This window comes from Rhincodon typus, chromosome 17 (assembly GCF_021869965.1).
Source record: "Rhincodon typus isolate 14 chromosome 17, sRhiTyp1.1, whole genome shotgun sequence".
NCBI lineage: Eukaryota > Metazoa > Chordata > Chondrichthyes > Orectolobiformes > Rhincodontidae > Rhincodon > Rhincodon typus.
The window spans coordinates 40,919,455-40,940,402 of NC_063348.1; the positions used below are offsets into that span (position 1 = coordinate 40,919,455).

At 40.7% G+C, this 20,948-nt stretch overlaps 1 protein-coding gene across 2 annotated transcripts in view; it reads left to right on the plus strand.

The window, feature by feature from the left end:
• The first annotated feature begins 3,859 nt into the window (after window positions 1-3,859).
• Window positions 3,860-20,948, plus strand: part of rcn1 (reticulocalbin 1, EF-hand calcium binding domain) — a 43,806-nt gene continuing 26,717 nt past the window's right edge. The window contains exons 1-3 of one of the 2 annotated variants that reach the window (XM_020511046.2): window positions 3,860-4,022; window positions 4,111-4,358; window positions 19,162-19,355. In XM_020511046.2, the coding sequence (XP_020366635.2) occupies window positions 4,138-4,358; window positions 19,162-19,355 (415 nt within the window). In that variant the 5' untranslated portion in view covers window positions 3,860-4,022; window positions 4,111-4,137. Of the gene's footprint in view, window positions 4,023-4,080; window positions 4,359-19,161; window positions 19,356-20,948 lie in introns of both variants that reach the window. The other variant, XM_048607387.1, reaches the window with a different exon arrangement.

Consider the following 20,948-nt stretch of genomic DNA (forward strand, 5'->3'; position numbering starts at 1 on the left):
GATTCTCCAGCATCTGCAGTTCCTACTATCTCTGGGTCAAGTATTTGGGCAGGTTTGTGCTGTAAATGCCAAATGCACTCAAACTTTAAAATGTTTAACAGCTTTCAAGATAGAAGAGAGCTTTACCTCCTGTATCTGGTCAAATACTGAACGCACATCCTAAATTTTTAAGTCCAAGTATTGCTGTTCAAACTAATTCGCCAGCCATATTATTTCATTCCACTTTTGCAAAAATCACTTCACAAAACCTACCCAAAGGAACTCGGGTAAGTAGACAAAGTGCTTCATGGTGGGATAGTCCTGAACAAAGAGACCATAACCTTAAAATTAGAGCTAGGCCATTCAGGGGTGATTCATAAAGCATTTCTCAAATAAAATATAGTAACAATTTATAATTTACTACTTCCATGATTCTACTGAGGCTGGGGGCTAATTGAAGTTTCAAAATTGAAATTAATTAATTTTTGTTCGATATTAAGGTGGATTAGTGATTTTTAACATAATTCATGATCTAATTGAATGATGGAACAGGCTCACGTATCTGAATATGAAATCCTGTTTCTTCAGATGTCACATTATGATCATTGATTAACAAATGAGCGTAATGATTAATAATCTTATATGCATCATGTGAAATGAAAGAAAAATGAACAGACAGCATTTATATTTGAGATTTCACATTCCCAGGACATTCCAAAGTGCTTCACCCATTAATTGCTCTGTTACTGTTGTTTTGCAGACAGACATGACAATTAAGTTGTTGGCTGTTAAGCTATGCAAAAACCGATGAGATAAAATATCATTTAATGGGCAGAATTTTCTCATTTTTGTTTAAAATGTTTCATTGAGTGAGATTCATGGCAGCCCATCCACCATGGCTTGGAGACTCTTTTCCAATCCAAACTTCTTCCCTTTACCTCATGATACAGCTGAGCTCATAGCCATAATTCTTAGGGAACCATAGTCACAGAGGCTTGCCTCTGCAGGGTCCTCCCAGTGAACACATCTCTGAAACTATACCCACTATATACACAAATATGCACCAGCTGCACACCATTTCAGATGACACACTGTGACGCTCAAGCCTCAACATACAGAACATGGCCCAGAGGAAGGGAAAGCTTGCTTCCCACTTGACAGACAGGGACCAGGAGATGCTGGTGGTCAGAGAGGTGGCAAGGAGGGCAGTCATTTCCAAGTCACCAACTGCAAGAGGTCACCCCTTAATACGCATAGCCTTGAACCAAAGTTATAGCCCTGGCCAGTGCCGTGTTAGAACATAGAACATAGAACAGTACAGCACAGTACAGGCCCTTCAGCCCATGATGTTGTGCCGAACTTTTACCCTAAACCTAAGGTCTATCTAACCTCCACCCCTATCTTATACTATCATCCATATGCCTATCTAATAGCCGCTTAAATGTCCCTAATGAGGCTGATTCCACTGCCCTCTCCGGCAATGCATTCCATGCCCCTACCACTCTCTGAGCAAAGAACCTACCTCTGACGTCTCCCCTGTATCTACCTCCACTCACTTTAAAACTATGCTCCCTCGTAATAGCTACCTCCACCCTAGGAAAAAAGGCTCTGGCTGTCCACTGTATCTATACCTCTGATCATTTTGTACACCTCTATCAGGTCATCTCTCATCCTTCATCGTTCTAAAGAGAAAAGCCCTAGCTCTCTCAACCTTTCCTCGTAAGACCTTCCCTCCATTCCAGACAACATCCTGGTAAATCTCCTCTGCATTTTTTCCAACGCTTCCACATCTTTCCTGTAATGAGGCAACCAGAACTGGACACAATACTCCAGATGTAGCCGAACCAGGCTTTTGTATAGCTGGAGCATAACTTCACGGCTCTTGAACTCAATCCCTCTATTAATGAAAGCTAACATACCATTTGCCTTCTTAACAACTCTATCCACCTGGGTGGCAGCTTTCAGGGAACTGTGGATATGAACCCCAAGCTCCCTTGCTCCTCCACACTGCCAAGAATCTTTCCGTTAATCCTGTATTCTACTTTCAAATTTGTCCTTCCAAAATGAATCACCTCACACTTTTTATGTGTTGCTGGTGAAGTGGAATGCCGAGCAGTGCAGGCAGAAGTGTTATGCAAAGGCAAGTGCCACCAGCCTCTCTCTGCTACCTCACACTCAGCAGGCCATCACTCACTTGAATGTGATTGCATGCATTATATGCACTCATCAGTTGTCATCATCCTTTCAAACTACTAACTCTTCCTCTCCTCTGTATTTCCTACTCACTCACTCACTGGAGATACCTCACCACTTCTCCTGCCCATGCATCACCACTAGCTGCTGTTCTATTTGCTTCCATTATATTAAATGTCTCCTATTTGTCTCACTGCAGGAAACATTGGCCAACAGGTTGGCTGAAAAGTCCAAACCTGGTGTAGAGACTGTTGAACATCAGGCTGCTCACTCTCCGTGAAGTCAATGATCAGTTCTTTTGTTTTGCTGACATTGAGAGAGAAGTTGGTATCATTGTGCCACGACACCAAACACTTTAGCTCCTTTCTGTATTCTGACTCATCATTGTTTGATATCCATTCTACCATGGTGGTGTCATCAGCAAACTTGTAGATGGTGTTCATACGGAATTTGGCTGCACAGTTGTGGGTGTACAAGTGGGGGCTGAGAACGCATCATTGTGGGGTGCCAGTGTTGAGGACTATCATAGAGGAGGTGCTGTTGTCTATCTTCACTGATTGTGATCTGTGGGTCGGGAAGCTGAGGATCCAGTTGCACAGGATGGAGCCGAAATCTAGGTCTCAGAGTTTTGAGATTAGTCTGGTAGGGGTTATGGTGTTGAAGGCAGAGCTGTACTCAATGAGTAGGAACTTGACATAGGTATCCTTGTCATCCAGATGTTCCAGGGATGAGTGTGGGGCTAGGGAAATGACATCCGTTGAGGACCTGTTTTGCTGGTAGGCAAATTGCAGGGGTTTGAGGCAGGTTGGGAGGCTAGAGTTGATGTGGGCCATGACTAGCCTAAGGAAGTATTTCATGATTATGGAGGTCAGAGATACCAGGCAGTAGTTGTTGAGATACTCAAATGCAAAATGTATAGGTTTCTTTCATACAAAAAATATATTTTGGAGTCCAGCCTATTTGTAACTGTATAGTGAGCTTGCGAGGAACAGGTGACTTTAGATCAATGGTACCCAAAGCTCTCCATCACTCGGGGTTTTCCTCACTTCACCTCTGTGTCCGTTGCAGACTCATTGATAAGAGATTGGTTGCTCGGATACATTAACAACTTGTTGAACAATATAACTCCTGGGGTGGGATAAACTGAACAACTCCTACTACTTTCTTTTTAAAGATTGTTTTACATCGTAGCTTCGCCTGGTGTCTGTTATGCCCTATGCGGAATACGATATCTCAAGCGTCACAGAGAATTGGGATTATGTGCAATGTTCTTTTATATATTGGCTTTTGTGGGCGTTTGAGTTTCAACTAAAGAATAATGAACATAACATTTTCCTAAATGGAAAGTCAAAAAAAAAACTTAATGGCTCTTGTGATAGCAACACGAGTGCGTTCGATCTAAATAGTATTCCACAGTGACCACGCAAGATCCTATTTCACTTTTACATGTGAAGGTATTGCAAAGGAACAAAAACGTATTGGAAAACAGACACAAACGATTGCATTTTAGGTATTGGGTTAAAGGAAAAAGCGTTAAAAAGTGACTGTCAACGAAATCTGCTCTTGCAACCCTGCAACGTGGCGAGTTCAAACTCCTCAACACGGGGACACGCCCTCTCCCCAATCGGAAGCCCTTTAACAAAACCGCACTCGGCTGGCTAAACTGCAATCGGAATGTTGAGTGGCTCAGTCCCACATCAAAGGCAGATACATGAAGCGGAGCAGGGGGGCGGGGACGGCGTTAGCCGTCGGGTTTGAAATAAATTTGTAACTTACATGGGACAGAATCTTGTGCGTAGCTCTGAAGAGGCGGTCGCTCAAAGTATCAACGGGGGGATTGTTTCAAACAGGTATTTGAAATTTGCTTCCATGTATGAGAGAAAATGTAATGATTGATTAAAGCTGAAGTTTATAGAATTGTTTGTATCTTTGTTGCAGGTTTCATTCGTTACAAGATATTGCAAGATGAGGAACCCACGCCTGCTCTATTTGTTGCTCCTCTACGTGGCCGGAGGCTGCCCCAAGCCCACTTTGAGACACGAGCGGGTCCATCAAGAGCCACAGCTCAGCGATCAGGTACACGCCGACTCGGAAAACTTCCAGTACGACCATGAGGCCTTTTTGGGCAAGGAAGAAGCCAAGACGTTCGAGCAGTTGACCCCGGCGGAGAGCGTGGAAAATCTGCGGTAAGTTTGGGACGTGGCTATGTGACCGAGTTTGAACTGGATATCCAGATCCCCTCGTCAGCTGTGGCTGCCAATTTCACCAGCTTAAAACATGCAGCCAAGGTTAGATGTTAGCTCCCTGTTAATTTCAGCGTATTGAAATTCCGTTTATCACCACGTTTAAAGTTAAAAACCAGTTTCTGTCCAGTTAACTTTACAGTAAACGTGCAGGTGAACTGTTACTAACCACAGTCAGGTTATAAATCCTGCTACTTCAAAACAACGGCGCAACGTTAGTTTCCAAACTCCTTCGCAAAGTTTCGTTTTGCGATTTGCTGCTGTTACACAATTCCCAAAAGAACAGCAGGCAGTGTCTTTAGAGAAATGTCTTGTTCACACAGAAACGTGGCAGTGGGCGTCTGTCCAGTGACTAACTGCTTCTGAATGTACTTTGGGGCTGTCTCCTTAACTTCTAAGATATCAGATATATACATCGAACCCCCTTGCCCTCAGGACGCCCAAAGCCTCCTCACAAACAGGGGAACGCTTCCTTGGAAGTGTAACCACTGTCGTAATGTTAAGGAAATGCAGGACCCAAGTCGTAAACTTCCTCAGGCAGCAATGTGAGAATGATCCAGAACAGGTTAAATATTGGACAAAAGCCCTGGAAAGTTCACGTGATTTTTCTAGAGCATTGATTTAATGTTTTGTCCAAAATAGGGCATTTCTAACAGTGTAGCACTCCCTCAAATGTAGATGATGTGCTGGAGTCTTTGAAGTGGGGTTTGAACTCACTGTCTTTTGAATCTAAGGCTATAGTGTTACAAACAGGGTTACAGATGTTAATCATTAGCACCTCCAAACCCAAAACCACTTCTGTCTAGAAGGTCAAGGACAGCAATTACATGGGAACGCCACCACCAAGATGTTCTGCTCTCAGTCACTCACTATCCCAACTTGGAAATCATTTGCCATTCCTTCAATGTTGCTGGGTCAAAATTTTGGAACTTCCTCTCTCACCATGTTGTGGGTGTAGCTGCAGCAAATAAATTGCAGCAGTTCAAGAAGGCAATTCACCACCACCTTCTCAAGGGTAACTAGGGATGGTCAATGAATGCTGACCAAGCCAGTGATGCCCACGTTTGAGTGAAGAAAATAAAGGGAACTGAGCCTCATGCAAGACATGGAATGAAAGAGATGCTGAAAGTAGTTTATAGGTACAGTGATTAGTTTCAAAATTTTAACTGCATTGTGCAATGAAATTATTTCCTTTAAATTTTGCAATGTTCAGCAAAATGAATTTAATATCTCAGTGGGAGATCTGACACACACCTTTTCCAACCTTGCACACTGTTTCCATATGAAACTGTAAGATGTAAAATGTGGCCAAGCAGATTGGAAACTTCTGAAGCCTCTCTGTAATTAATTTAAGCCTTTAGTGCCACGCTGACATGCTGCCCACAGCTTTTAAACCTGTGTCTAAAAGTTAACTGGTGAGTGAGAAGTCATCATATACTTCTGTAGAACTTTCTCCTCAGCAACATTATTCGTGTTTCATTTAGGCTCGGGTCATGCCTGCAAGCAATCTTACCTCATTAATATTTCCAGGGACAGACTAATTTAAAAGGCTGATACCTGGAAGATAGAACGATGTTGCTTTTTTTTCCCCCCTCTAGAAATAAGATGACTCAACAGAGGCTTTAAGAATCTGAAAGGATTTGATGTGTCCATAATAAATAGGAGCACAAGCAATCCATTGGGCTCTTTGAGCTTGCTATGCCCTCCAGTAACATCACAGCTGACTTTCTCTGTCAACTCCACTTTCTGACACTACCCTCTAATCCCTTCATTTACTAAGTATCCAAAATCTATGTATGTCTGATTTGAATATCATTGCGGTAGATGTAGAAAGGTTGCTTCTTTGCAAAATAAGAGATCAAAACTAGAGAGTGTACATATAAGAAGTCGCACTTTGAAAGATTGGCTAAAGATTAGATATCTCTGGGGTACTCATTCTCCCTTCCGTGATTTACCACTCAAACTATCTTCATTGTTTTTCATTGTTGCATTGTAGCGAATAGAGACAATTCAGCTAATGTAAACAGTACATGACTTGTAATAAGGGCAACACAATACATTACCATAATCTGCTAGTATGCCTCAAGAAATTATTTGCAACATTTCCAAATAATTTACAATAAAATTTCTGGTGCACATGTATTCTGTGACCTACATTGGATCTGAATCTGCTATCACCTCAGTTTGAAACTTCTCATTTCAATATTCAAACCCCTCCCTGACTTCATCACTCCTGAGTTCCCTAATCTCCTCCAGTGTTGAATTTTGCTAAAATCCCTGCAATCCCCTTATTCTGACTCCTTGTGCATCCCTGATTTTTTGTTAAACTACCATTTGCAGCTGTGCTGTTAGCCTTCTGGACCCCAAGTTCTAGATTTCCATTCTCACACCTTTCCACCTTTTCATCTAAGATACTTCTATGAACCTACCTCTTCAAACAAAGTTTAGTAACCTATTCTAATACTTACAATGTATGTTTTACTACATTAAATGCACTATTTAAATGGACACTGTTGGCATGACAATCACAAAGTTGAGCCACAAGATAATTCAAATTGATAATCTAAAGATAATTCGGATCATAGGTCACACATTGTAGACAATTAACAATGTTGTCTGTCACTGATTTACTTCTTTTATGTCATATTTCTTTGATGAGTACCTCAGTATATTGTAAAACCTAGTGAAAGAATTGTAGCATTTCAAGTCAGATAAACTGAGAAAGTAATTAATGCCCTAGCATACAGTTACAGGACTAATTTGCAGTGCTGACCAACAGGAAGAAAATATAACACAACTCAAAAGGATTAAACGTTTTAGGTCAGTTGGCCATTGTAAACACAGTAGGTACCGTTGCTTAGTCACAATAAATAGTAGGTACTGGAAGTACGAAATTAGCAAACATTGGAATCTGAGAACTTAAATGCTATTGACTATGGTCTATTCAAGCAGTTTGAATGCAGATTCATGTACAATGGCTTAGTACTACCATACTCGGGTCTGAATCAAAAAAATTCTGGATTCACATCCCACTGCAGAGATTTGAACAATGTAAGCCAACCTGACATTCCAGTGCAGTGTTGTGGAAGTACAGTCTATCAGATGAAATATTAAACAGAAGGCCACTTTTGCCCTCTTGTTTGAGTGAAGAGATCCTATAGTACTACTTTGAGCAGCAGGGAAGTTCTGTCTGGTGTTCTGGTGGATATTTATTCCACAGAAACGATCTTTAGACATGGATTATTTAGTCATTATCAAATTGCTGTTTTGGGAGCTTGCTGTGTGCAAATTGATATCATGTGGAGTAGGCAAAGTGGCTACCCTTCAAAAGTCCACAATAGCTGTAAAGCTCTTTGGGACATCTTGAGGTTATGAAAAGCTTATCTATGCAATTCATTCTTTGTACTGATGTCGCCAGTGAATTAACCCTTAATGAACTCATGATCATTCTTCTATCTGCTATTTTGCTGCAGGTGTTAAACCATTTCTGGATGCTACTATTTTTATAGCCATAGGAAAATTCTCTTTCTTTTGCGTAAAATTGAGTGAGGTTGCAGAGACCAATAGCTGGGAGTGTTCATTGTAGAATCATGGAGCCAGTGCAGCACAGAATGAGGTCTTTCAGCCCATTGAGTTCATGTCCCTTCTCCATGCAGCAATCCAGTCAATCCCATTCCCCAGTTTCTCCCTGCAGCACTGCAATTTTCTTTCCTTCAAGTGCCCATCCAATTTCCTTTGACGTCATTGATATCTCTGCTTCTACCACCCTTCAGTTCCAGATCATTACCACACATTGTGCAAAAACATATCCCTCATATATCCCTTCATATCCCTTCCTCATATCCCTCCTGCATTTCTAACCCAAAACCTTAAACCTGTGTCCCTAGACCTTGTACCAGTAGTTAATGAAAGATTTTCCCCATTTATCTTATCTCATCATGTCAAATCTTGAATTTTTTTTTGTTCTTCGGTATGTTCAATCTAATATTGTTATTAAAACTCCCACTCCCTGCAACCACTTTGGGAAATCTCTGCATCCTCTAAAGGACCTTCACATCTTTTCTAAGATATAATGATCTAACTACAGGTAATCGTCCAGCTGTAGCCTTGCCAGAGTTTTGTAAAGTTTCAGCAGATCTTCTCTGCTGTTCACTTCCTCAACACCCCATTAGGGCAGTGGTGTTTGCTGAAGTGGGGAGGTGGGACATTTGGGTTTTTGCATTCTTCTTCTGCTGTTTGTGCTTGACCTTCTTCTGAGCTTGTCGATGATGCTTCTTTTCCAATTTGGGTGGTTTTAGCCTAGCGGTTCCCATGAGCTGTTGGGGATATTGCATTTTTTCAAGGAGGCTTTGAACGCTTTTTTTGAAGTGTTTCCTTTGCCCTCATCTGTGTAGAGAGCTAATTTAGGAAGTGTAGTGTCAGGCACATGGTTGACATAGCCTGTCTATTTAGCTCATTGACTTTAAGCAGCACCTTGTTGCTGGGAATGTTGGTCTAAGAAAAGATAATGATATTAGAGTGCTTATTCTGCCAATGGACTTGCATGACTTTATGCAAGCATTGCTGGTGATAGTTTTCAAGGAATTTGAAGTATCATTGCCCTTGTCTTTCCACATACAGGAAGGTTGGTAACACTGGGATGATGCAGTTTGAACAGTTTCCCGCTCACCCTGTAGATTAACTCCACATCAGCAAGAATCTTCAAGGGTATGGACTGGAGTGTTGCATCTAAAGGGATGAAGAAGAGTTTTGCTTTGATGGCCCCAGTTTGTGCAAGTATTGGGTCTGTGGTGGATCGATTAGTGAGGAGGACAGCTTGCATTCCATTGTACAGCAGACAGGATGGTGACAATAATTGGCAGTCACTAAAATTTGAGCAGGCGCTTCATCAGCCCTCTTGGTTGACAGAGCTGAACCATACAATCCCTACGGTGTGGGAGCAGGCTAATCACCCCATGCAGTCCTTACTGACCCTCTAATGAGCATCCCACCCAGACCCAGCACCCTACCCTGTAACCCTGAATTTCGCATGGCCAGCCTGCCTAACCTGCACAAATTTGGACTGTGGGAGGAAGTCGGAGCACCTGGAGGAAACTGGCACAGACACAGAAAGAATGTGCAAACTCCCCGCAGATGGTTTCCCAAGGGTGGAATTGAAGCTGGGTCCATGGCACTGTGAGGCATCAGTGCTAATCATTGAGCCACCGTGCCGCCCAAAGGCCTTTATGAGGTCAAAGAAGGCAATATGTAGAGGTTGCTACTGCTGTCTGCACTTTTCTTGGATGGGTCTTGCTGTGAAGATCATGGCCACGGTGCCTGTTTGGGTGGAATCTGCACTGTAGTTTTACAAGGATGCCTTCATCCACTGAAAGGAGGTAATTGAGGAGAGTTCTTGCAAGGACCTTCCCCGTGGTTGACAGCAGGGATGTAGTTACCGCAATTGGCCTTATCTCCTTTCTTGAGGATCATGGTGTTTTGGAGGTTCCCTGTTATGCTCTCCTCCTTCAAGCTGAGAGCTGTGATGTTGTGTAATCATGTTCAAGGTGCTTTTTCACCATAAGTGAATTAAGAAGGAAGTTTCACTGACTTCGTGTTTGGATCAACTGGGCACAATGAATAGCGGAGAGCCAGACATACTCCTTAATGGAAATTCATTTTGAGACACTGGATTTTCCAATATTTCTCACTCTTGACGATCCAGTGAGGCTAGATGTAGATCTTGCAATTTTTTTTTTATTATTTGTTCATGGAATGTTGATGCCATTAGTTAGGCCTGCATTACTGCCCAGAAGGCAGTTAAGAGTCCACTACATTGTTGTGGGTTTGCAGTCACACTAAGTGAAGCCAGGCAAAGATGGCAGATGTCCATCCCTACAGAATATTAATGAGCCAGATGGATTCTTATGATAATTAATGGTGGTTATATGATTGCCATTACATTAGCTTTACATTCCAGATTTTGATGTATTCAAGTCAGATTTGAACCAGTGCCCACTGATCAGTTCTGGATTACTGGACCAGTGATGTTACCACTTTGGCACTACCTGCACCTTCTGCCCCACCCCCGATTCTTCTGTTATATCCTGCAAATATTCTTTTAGATAAAAATAAAATGCATTATTTTGTATGTTAGAACAAATTCAAAGTTTGTCACTTTCTCATTGACCATCACCAGAACAAGCAATGATGCATCATTACTTCTCGGGAAAGATTTCAATGAGTTTGACTCAAACAATGCCTAGAACCCTGAGAATTAGTCAATAAGACACTTTGAGGTCCTACACTAATGGGAACAGAGTGTACAAAATTAAAGAAGCTATGATGAATCTTTAAGTAATATTAATTCAGTGTGAGTTGGAGTAATGTGTCCAATAGTAAGGATATGAAAACATTCAAGAGGATGCAGGAAAGAATTATGAGAATGGTACCAAGGATGAAGATCTTCAGTTAAATAGTAGATTGAAAATGCTCAAGTTGTTCTTCTTAGAGACAAGAAGGTTGATGGATCTGGACATGGTAGATAGGGGAAACCAGCTTTCCTTGGTGACGGTGTTGAAAACCAGAGGGCACTGACTTAAGGTGAATGGTAAAAGAACAAAAGGCAACATGAGAAAAAACATTTATTCACAACATGTGCTTAGGCTCTCGAGCGCACTGCCTGAGTGTGAGATGGAGACAGGTTGCTTTGTGGTTTTCAGAAGGGAATTGGATAATTATCTGAAAAAAGAAATCTGGTACATCAGGACAGGTAGGAAAATACAACTAATTGACTTGCTCCTGTAGAGAGCTGGCATGAATATTTTGGACTGAATGACCTCCATTGTGTAACCATTAGCATTGTGCTTGTTTTATATTCTGTAGAAAAAGTTGCTTAATTGTCCATAATCTTGCAGTATGTTACTAATATAAGCATGTACACTTTTTTTCAGAATGAATGGAAAAATTGGTGAGTCCTGTCTTCATGTTGGCATGTTTGCAACTCACAACCTGATTTAGAATAAAACTTGGCATGCATATGTTTGGGGTGCCTCAAAGATATACACTTTGCTTTTACTGCAGCCATCTACTCAGTAATAGTCTCCAAATCCAGAGACTTAGGTTACATTCACAACAATTATAAGTCAGGGTGAGACTTTAGTTGAGAGCAAAGTTGGGTGAGTCTAATGTGGAATGAAGTTATCTTCTAATGGGGATCCCAAGCTATTTGTTCTGGAGTCAAGTCCAGCAAGGATTTTGAATTTGTTTACTTGAGTGTTGATGCAAAATCAGACCAAAATGCGGATGAAGCATCAAAGGTTCTGAATTCATGTACATAAATTTGAGACATCCTTCAAAGTAGAACATTTGCCCTAAGCTCTGCTGTTCAACTGTGCCACATCTATATTAGAAGAAGACAGAAATATAGCTTACAGTTAGAAGTGTGGCACCAGTATAGCAAGGTATTCTTGTGACACATGTGTTATGCACTCTCTGATTATTCAGCAAAATGAGACTTAGAGCCATACGTATTAGGTTACAGTAATCAACTTAGTGTCCTTAGCCAAAATATAAAGCTCTTTAGTGCCTATTCTTAGTTCCATGTCATTAACTCTGTAACTTCTTTTGCACTATATGCAAACTACTTCATTTCTATCATACAGCGCAATAAGTTAACACTTATGTGTTGATTATTTTGTGTGCATTTTGATATAGAACAAATTTTCTAACCTCTTGATGACTTATCCAAGCTCTCTTCATTCCTTGACAACTCAATGCACTTGAAGATCCATGGTTTAACTTCCAATTTTTCTTCGCATCGTAAATGTTGACAATACAAAATAAGTCAATGGCTCATGTCTGCTATAATTTATGTGACCCTTTCAACATCTTATACACTCATACCCACTCTATCGCCACTGGGTGGATGGAACTACAACTCCATTGTATGTGTTTACCCTTTTCAATCCCTTTGTTACTGTTGATGATGTTTTGAAGCAATTTTAAAGAAGTAAGTTTGTTCCATTTCATTTATATTTCTGACTTCTTAAAAAAAATTTTGCTGTGCTAGTGCACTGGGAAAGTTCAAAACCTCACATTGCATTAAACTGTTTGATGTTTGATAATGATACATGTTTAACAATGATAAATACTTTAATTCCGATGAGTACATTTTCTAGAAGACCGTACACATATTTATTATGACAGATAAATTTGGGGATGACAAGTTGTTACGACTCCTGTAGTGACTAATAATTTTTAAAAAGAGATAGAAATGTCACAGAATCACATGACTAGATTTTACGCAAGGTTGTAGACATGCTCGTCGAGCCAGTGGGTTTGGTTGCAAACGTTTCGTCACCCTGCTAGGTAACATCGTCAGTGCGCCTCCGGTGAAGTGTTGGTGTTCTGCCCCAATTGTTATTTATATGCCTCAGTTTGTTGAGGTCTTTGATACCACTTCTGGAACTGTTTCTCAATGGTTTGTACACAGGGTCTAATTCAATGTGTTTGTTGATGGAGTTCCGGTTAGAATACCAGGCCTCCAGGAATTCCCTGGTATGTGTCTCTGTTTAGCTTGTGCAATTATGGATGTGTTGCCCCAGTCGAATTAGTGTCCCTCGTTGTCCAAATGTAGTGAGACAAGTGAGAATTAGTTGTGTCTCTTGGTGGCTAGTTGGTGTTTGTGTATTTGTATTGTCAGTTTTCTTTCAGTTTTGGCCTATGTAATGTTTCTCACAAGTCCTTGAATGGTATTTTGTATATTACACCAGTTTTGCTGGTTTTGGGTATGCAATTCTTTATGTTTGTCAGTAGCTGTCATAGGGTGATTGTTGGTTGTGGGCAACCCTGATACCTAGAGGTCTGAATAGTCTTGTGTTCATCTCTGAATTGTCCTTGATGTACAGTAGCGTGATTAGTGAGTCTGGTCATGTTGTGTCTTCCCGTTGTGGTCTGTCTCAGAGAAAATGGTGGAGTGTGCTTTTCAGATATCCTCTCTTTTTGAAGACTTCATATAGGTGCTCCTGTTCTGCTTTGTGTACTTCCAGGTGGCTGCAATGTGTGTGGTTCATTTAAATAGTGTCCTGATGCAGCTCTGTTTGTGGGCATTGGGGTGGTTGCTAGTATAATTGAGTTTCTGGTCCATGTGTGTGGTCTTTCTATATACACTAATCTGGAGTTCCCCGTTGTTCTTACATTCTATCATTATGTCTCGCAAGGGTAGTCAGTTGCTGTTCTGTTCTTCTTTTGTGAATATTTTCCCAGTGAGGATGTTGTTTGTGTCGATGGGTTTCTTCTAGTTTTGTGCACTTAATAATCATGATTATTATCTACATATCAGACCCAAAGTTTGGGTTGCAGAGTGGGGAGCGCTGTCCCTTCTAGCATTACTGCTTCTGCAATCAGTCCTGATATTGGGGATCCCATTAGTGTTCCGTTGATTTGTTTGTATATGCCGTCGTTAAAGGTGAAGTGGGTTGTGAGGCACAGATCTAGTAGTTTCATGGTGGTGTCCTTATTGATGTTGTTGGTGTCCTGGGGTGCCTGCCTACTTGATTGTCCAGTAGTTTGGCAATTGTCTCTTTGGCTAGGTCAATGTTTATAGATATAAATAGTGCTGTTACGTCAAAGGATATCATCACTGTGTCCTCTTCTATCCTGGTGTCCTTGATAATATTGAGGAATTCTTGGGATGAGTTAATGGAGTGGGTGGTGGTGTCCACTAAGTATTTCAATTTCTGTTGTAGTTCTTTGGCAAGTCTATATGTTGGTGTGCCAGGTAGTGAGACAATGGGTCTGAGGGGTCCCCAATTTGTGTACCTTGGGGAGTCCATAGAAGCGAGAAAACCAGCAAAACCAGTATAATACACAAAATACCATGCGGGGACTGTGAGAAACACTATGTAGGCCTAAACTGGAAGAAAACTGACAATATGGATACACAAACACCAATTAACCACCAAGAGACGCAACCAATTCTCACTTGTTTCACTACACACGGACAATGAGGGACACTAATTTGACTGGGACAACATATCCATAATTACACAAGCCAAACAGAACCACACCAGGGAATTCCTGGAGGCCTGGTATTCTAACCAGAACTCCATCAACAAACACGTTGAATTAGACCCTGTGTACAAATCACCGAGAAATAGAACCAGAAATGGTATCAAAGACCCCAACAAATTGATGCACATAAATAACAAGCGGGACAGAACACCGACCCTTCACCAGAGGTGCACAGACTATGTTACCTAACAGGGTGATGAAACGTTTGCAACCAAACCCACTAGCTCGGCGAGCATGTCTGCAACCGCATCCACAACCCGAGCTACAAATCTTCTCAAACTTTGGATTTTACGTTAAGATTTTTACTGTAGCAAACAATCTAAAATCAAAATCAACTAAACATTTCTTAGCAGGCAGCTAATTTACAAAATTACAGAAAAGTTAGTCCCAATTAACTTGTGAACACAATTGAAAACCCAATGCCACCTTTAAACATTGCATCAAATGCTCTATAGAGATGTAATCTTGTGATTAAAATCCAAAACTCCTCCTGGATTTAATATAATCTTTTCTCCATGCTTCACAAGAGTGAGTATTCCAATGTCCTTCTTTCTTTTAAAAAAAATGTTCCCTTCAAACAACAATTGTAAGCATCAGCAATTGACGCCTGTTGCAAAGATCCTCCAGGGATTCTGTAGTCTTTAACTCTTCACATTCTTGTTTGCCTGAACAGGGATTCCATCCTTACTGTGTGGTAATTGACCTAAAAGCAGCCCTTGTTTCTGCCTGGCCAAGGACTGGTTATAGCTATTTTTCTTCAAATTTCTTGGCCTGACAACGCATTCAGGACAGCAGTAAGGCTTCCTTCATCCTACTATTGTGTGTACTTTACTCTCAGTTAGGTTTTGACCTCAGAAAGGCTTGCCTCTGGGTAGATTCTGCAGGAAGTCCCACCCACCTCTCCAAAACAATCCATCTAATCTTGAATTAAGGGAGACTGTTCATAACATAACAAGGTTATATCATCCAGCATTCTCAGTATAGTTTGGATATTCTCAAAAACGTCTCATTAGCAAGAATTGCAAAACTAATCTGTATAATTCAGTGATCGGAAACACTTTAAATCTTGGTGAAAGTCAAAACTGAAGGGAAATAACTGGCAGAATTTTAAAACTACGTGCTTGTTGAGGAAACCAATGGGATCAGATGCAACATTGGTTATATATGGCCAACTTTAGACATTTTCTAATCAACCTATTCAGAGATGTTATTATATACTTTGGAGAAGGTGAGACCTGAACCCAGGCCTCCTGGCTCAGAGGTAGGATAACTACCACTGCACTAAAAGAGCACTTTGGCATGTCTGATTTTATTCTTTCCCCTATTTGGGGAGGCAATGGCATAATGGTATTATCACTGGATTATTATTCAAGAGACCTAAATAAAGTTCATAGCAGATGGTGGCATTTGAATTCTATTTAAAAAATTGGAATTATGAGTCTAACAATGACGATGAAACTATTGCCAAATGTTGAAAAAACCCATCTGGTTCACTAATGTCCTTTCAGGAAGGAAACTGCCAGTCTTACCTGGTCTGGTCTACATGTGACTCTAGACCCAGGGCAATGTGGTTAACTATGAATGGACAATAAATGCTGGCTTGGTGGAAATGCCCTCATCCCATGAATGAATAAAAGAAAAAAAAAATCAGGGGACCTGAATTTCATTGGTAGAGCTGCACTTATTGCCTATTGTGAATTGCTCTAGTGAAAACAGTTGTGTACCACCTTTTTGAATAGATTTAAGTAACTTGCTAGGCCGTTCCAGCAACTGTACACTTTGTTGTAAAGCTGGACACACACCACATAGGCCAGATCAGATAAAGATAGCATCTTTCCTGCCTCAGTCTGGTAGTTTTATGGTCCCCTTCACTGATACTAGCTTGTTATTCCAAATTTATTTAATTAATTAAATGCAAATTGTCAGTGACCGTGGTGAGGTTTGAACCTATATCTCTAAAGCCCTTAGATTGCTAATCCAGTAATGTGGTTAAAACCGCCATCCAATGTGCTTGGCTTCAAAGGAATGGCTGGGGTTTGACATCGTTTCAATCTCTCCTGTCAATCCTAATATTTAACAATTTCATCTGCCTTTGCCCTTCGTTTTGTATTTTCCTTCCCGAACCTTTTTCAAAATCTCTACTTTTCTCTCTATTCCTTTAAGGTGCTCTTGAAAACCTACCTTTTTCTCCAAGATCATGGCTATCTGTCCTAAACATCGCTTGGCACCTAATTTCCTTTCAAGCATTCTTGTGAACTGTTTTGAAATTTAAATTGTTATATAAATATAAACTGTTCTATTGTACAGCTGCTATTCACTGCTGCAAATGAAAGGAATTTTAAATTGTGGAAAGTTATTTACAGCACAGAGGAGGCCTCTGCCCTTCACATTCTTGCCAACTCTCTGTAAAATAAACTATTTAGTCTCATCCCTGCTGTGCAGTTGTGTCCCTGGAATTTCCAATTTCCTTTTGAAATCAATGCCTATGTTTTTAATGAAGTTAGGGGACATGGGCTTTGGCTGAGCCAGCATTTATTACACATCCCTAATTGCCCTTGAGATGGTGGTGGTGAGCTGCCTTTTTGAACCGTTGCAATCCATGTGTCGTAGGTAAACCCACAATGTTGTTAGGGAGGCAGTTCCAGGATTTATTTCACAGCCAAAATCACTACAGCACATTACCTGATCATTAACGCTGTGCCATTTTCCAGAGTTTACTCTGCACAAAATTGGAGGACCCATTCACCACATAACATTTCAAAGTACTTAATTGGCAGCAGATTTTCAAATATCCATAGATTGCATAAAGAGCAATTGAAATGAAAGCTTTTTTTTTGGTTGCTATTACAATTCTGATTCTTGTGCATCCCTGACTTTAATTGTTTTGATTGCGTAAATTTTATGCCCTGAATTCCCTCCCTACTCAGTTCCGTCTCTACACTTTTTCTCTCTGTTAAAATGCTTCTTAAAACCTGGCTCTTCGACCAGATTTTTAGTTACCTGTTCTGAAATCTCAATGTGGCTAAATGTCAAGTTTTATTTGCTGAAGCTCTAGTGTAGGACCTTGGGGAGTTTTACTTAGGTAGAGACGGCAAGTTGTTATTGTATAGTCTTCCTTACTGTCCTGTTTTGACACCATCACCTTGGTAACTTGTTATGATCTCTCTACCTTAATTAGTTTGCACAGTTTTGGATTACTTGCTACTTTGGTTAGACCCTTGGCATGCAACTCTTATATCTATCATGTTTTTCCAGCTATTTGGTTTATCTCCAGCACCACTTTGTTTTTCTCATTTGCAATTATCTCTCTGTCTCAGTTAATTGGATCATAGGTCATCCCTTCACTTGCTATTCAGCTGATGACACTCTACTCGCACCGTCTGACATTTTTGATCACCTGCAGAGATTTGTTATTCGGCCTGTCGACACTCCACTCACACCATTTGTACGATCTTTTGATCTTTCTGCCTATAAATTCTGTGCCTGTGTACTTCTCTTCACTCCACCAGAAGAAGGAACAGTGCTCTGAAAGCTTGTGATTTCAAATAAACCTGGTGGACTATAACCTGGTGTCGTGTGACTTCTGACCTTGTCCACCCCAGTCCAATACTGGAATCTCCATATCATTGTATAACTACTTCTTTTTATCATTTTCTCCATCTAAAATGATCAAAAGAAATTCAGCACTGATCATAGATCATAGATCATAGAATCCCTACAGTGTGGAAACAGGCCCTTCGGCCCAAAGGTAAGAACTAAAGATCAGTTGCCGTGATAAAAGAGCCATAAATTAATAAACAAGGCCACTGGTTTACACTTTTCCTGAAAATCTGAATGAAATTGTGGTACTTGAGCTTCAAATATGGCATAGTGGTTAGCACTGCTGCCTCCCAGCGCCAGGAACCGGTTCTATTCTACCCTTGGGCGACTGTCTGTGTGAGTTTACATGTTCTCCCCGCGTCTGCATGTGTTTCCTCTGGGTACTCCTGTTTCCTCCCACAGTCCAAAGATGTGCAGGCTAGGTGGATTGGCCATGCTAAATTGCCCACAGTGTTCAGGGATGTGTAGATTAGGTGAGTTATAGGGGGATGAGTCTGGGTGGGATGCTCTGAGGGTAGGTGTCATGTCTCTGTAATACCATAACATATTTGCCTTGAGTATATTCTTTGATGTAATCAAAATTTTATGTTGGACTATTCATTTTCAAGTTTTTGATACCATGTCAATGCTATTAATGATGCCTTTCACCAAAGCAAAGTCCGAGACTCTCCTCCCTTCCCTTGTTGCTTTAAAGTACAGCATCAGAACATAATTTCCCAAGGTGATCTGGTGTCTAAGATTGTAGCTGTCTAGTAATGACTGCGTACTGCTGAATTGTTCACCACCATAGGCATGGTGGCTTTATATCCAAGTTCCCTTAAACTCAAATTACATCAACCAAGCTGCCTGGTACCAATCTTCAGAGTTCTCACAAAGTATTTGTCGTGAGCAGAAGTTATTCTTAAGAACACAACTTCCTGCCTGAGATTAACATAGATTCAAGCTGACCTCTGACTAAATGTTGTGAGAGTCAGTACCTGAAGAAAAGCATGACAATCAATTACCGTAGTGAGATAATTGTTGATTGTCAGTGTGTGTGTTGCACATTTGACATGGATATACTCAAAAGTGCAAAGCTTTTTGTGTATTTTTTCAGAAAAATTGTGGAAAGGATAGACGCCAACCAGGATCAGTTTGTAACCACTGAAGAACTGAAGGCATGGATTATACGAGTGCAGAAACGTTATATTTATGAAAATGTAGCGAAAGTGTGGAGGGACTATGACCTGAACAAAGACAACAAAATTTCCTGGGAAGAATACAAAAAAGCGACGTTTGGCTACTACCTTGGTACGTCTACTGTGGTCCAATACTCCTGTCTGTTAATCTGTTGAGTACTATCTGAATGGACATGGTAAATATCAAGTTTATAATATGATTCGGATTAAGTTAGTGATTCTGGAACTCTACCAAGGAGCTCATGGGTATAGAGTTAAAATCCCATGACCACCACAACAAGCTGTTTTTTTAAATGGCTTTAATGTAAGAAAACATTCCAAGACACTTCAGAGAAGCATTGTAAATAAAAATTAAATAAAATTATATTTTATTTGATAAAATAATAAAAGTAAGTAAAAAGAGAATTTTAAAGGAGAAGAGGCGAGACAAAGGGAATTCCTGAGCTTGGAGCCTAGGCATCTGAAACTCAGTCATCAAATATGTGAGATTAAAGTGACGATTCTCAAAGCCAGAATTAAATGAGTGCAGGTATCTCTGCAGGTGGGGGGAGAATTGGAGGAGGTTTCTGTGATAAGGAGGACTGAAGACGTGTAAGTGTTTAAAGACAAGAATGAGAATTTTAAAACTGACGCAGTGTTTGATTGGGAGCTACAGTCGTACAGTGAGCAACAATGGGACAATATTCAGTGTGAGTTAGAACATGAGCAGCGAAGTTCAGATGATTTCAAGTTTTCAGAGGGCAGAACATAAGAAGTTGCTTAGGAGTGTGATGGAACAGTCCAGTCTAAAGATGTCAAACTATATGTACAAGTCTTTCATCAAACACAAATATCAATCAAAGCTCAGGACTGCTGGATTAATGTAGACAATAATTAGGTGGAGTGGCTGGTGTTATGATATAATCTTTTGTACAACAGTGAGCCAAAATCAAACGTAGTATTTGGGGAAAATAGGGTTAGAGGGTGGGAAAAATGAGAGGTTAAGAGTTATTAGAACAGAGTTCACATACCATAATTTGGCATGCATCTTGAAGTCATATATTCTTGCCATTATTTTTACATTTGCATTGTAAACTGCCATGGTGGCACTCTATCCATCAGGATATATAGTGTAGCAAGTTTGGATAAGCTGTTTCCTTTGTAAACCTGGGTGCAAGCATTCATATTTGTTGAACGGGTGTAGGGGTCTGAACGGGTTAATACTGAGAGAGCCTTAAGCATCACCACTAGGATGTTGTCATGTGCATTTACAGACAAAACAGCTTTGGATTTCAGGGAAGAATGACCTGACATCTAGGTCCTCGTCATTTTCTGTGGCAGTGTCTATCTGATCAATGTAAGCCTTAACTAGGTCCTTACTAGTTCTTGTTCAATACAACAGCCTCTTAGTTGGGCCTGAAAGTGGTTTTCCTCCACTACATGAGACTGAGTAGGCCCACTAAAACTCTGCACCTAAAGTGGGTAGTGGTAGCAAACCACCCCCTGGATATGGTGCAAGTTTAATTTAACTGCACATACAAGTTGCTAGGCAGTGGAGTAGTTTCATTTAGCTGTTTTATAGGTCAATATTATTAAAAGTTCACAAGAAATGCAACATCTTCCCCACTCACTGCCACTGACCCCAACCCCAGCAGCACTCCCTCTGCATGCCAGCAGAGCTACTTACCCACTCACTGACCATCTGCACCAAAAGTAACAGCTGTGC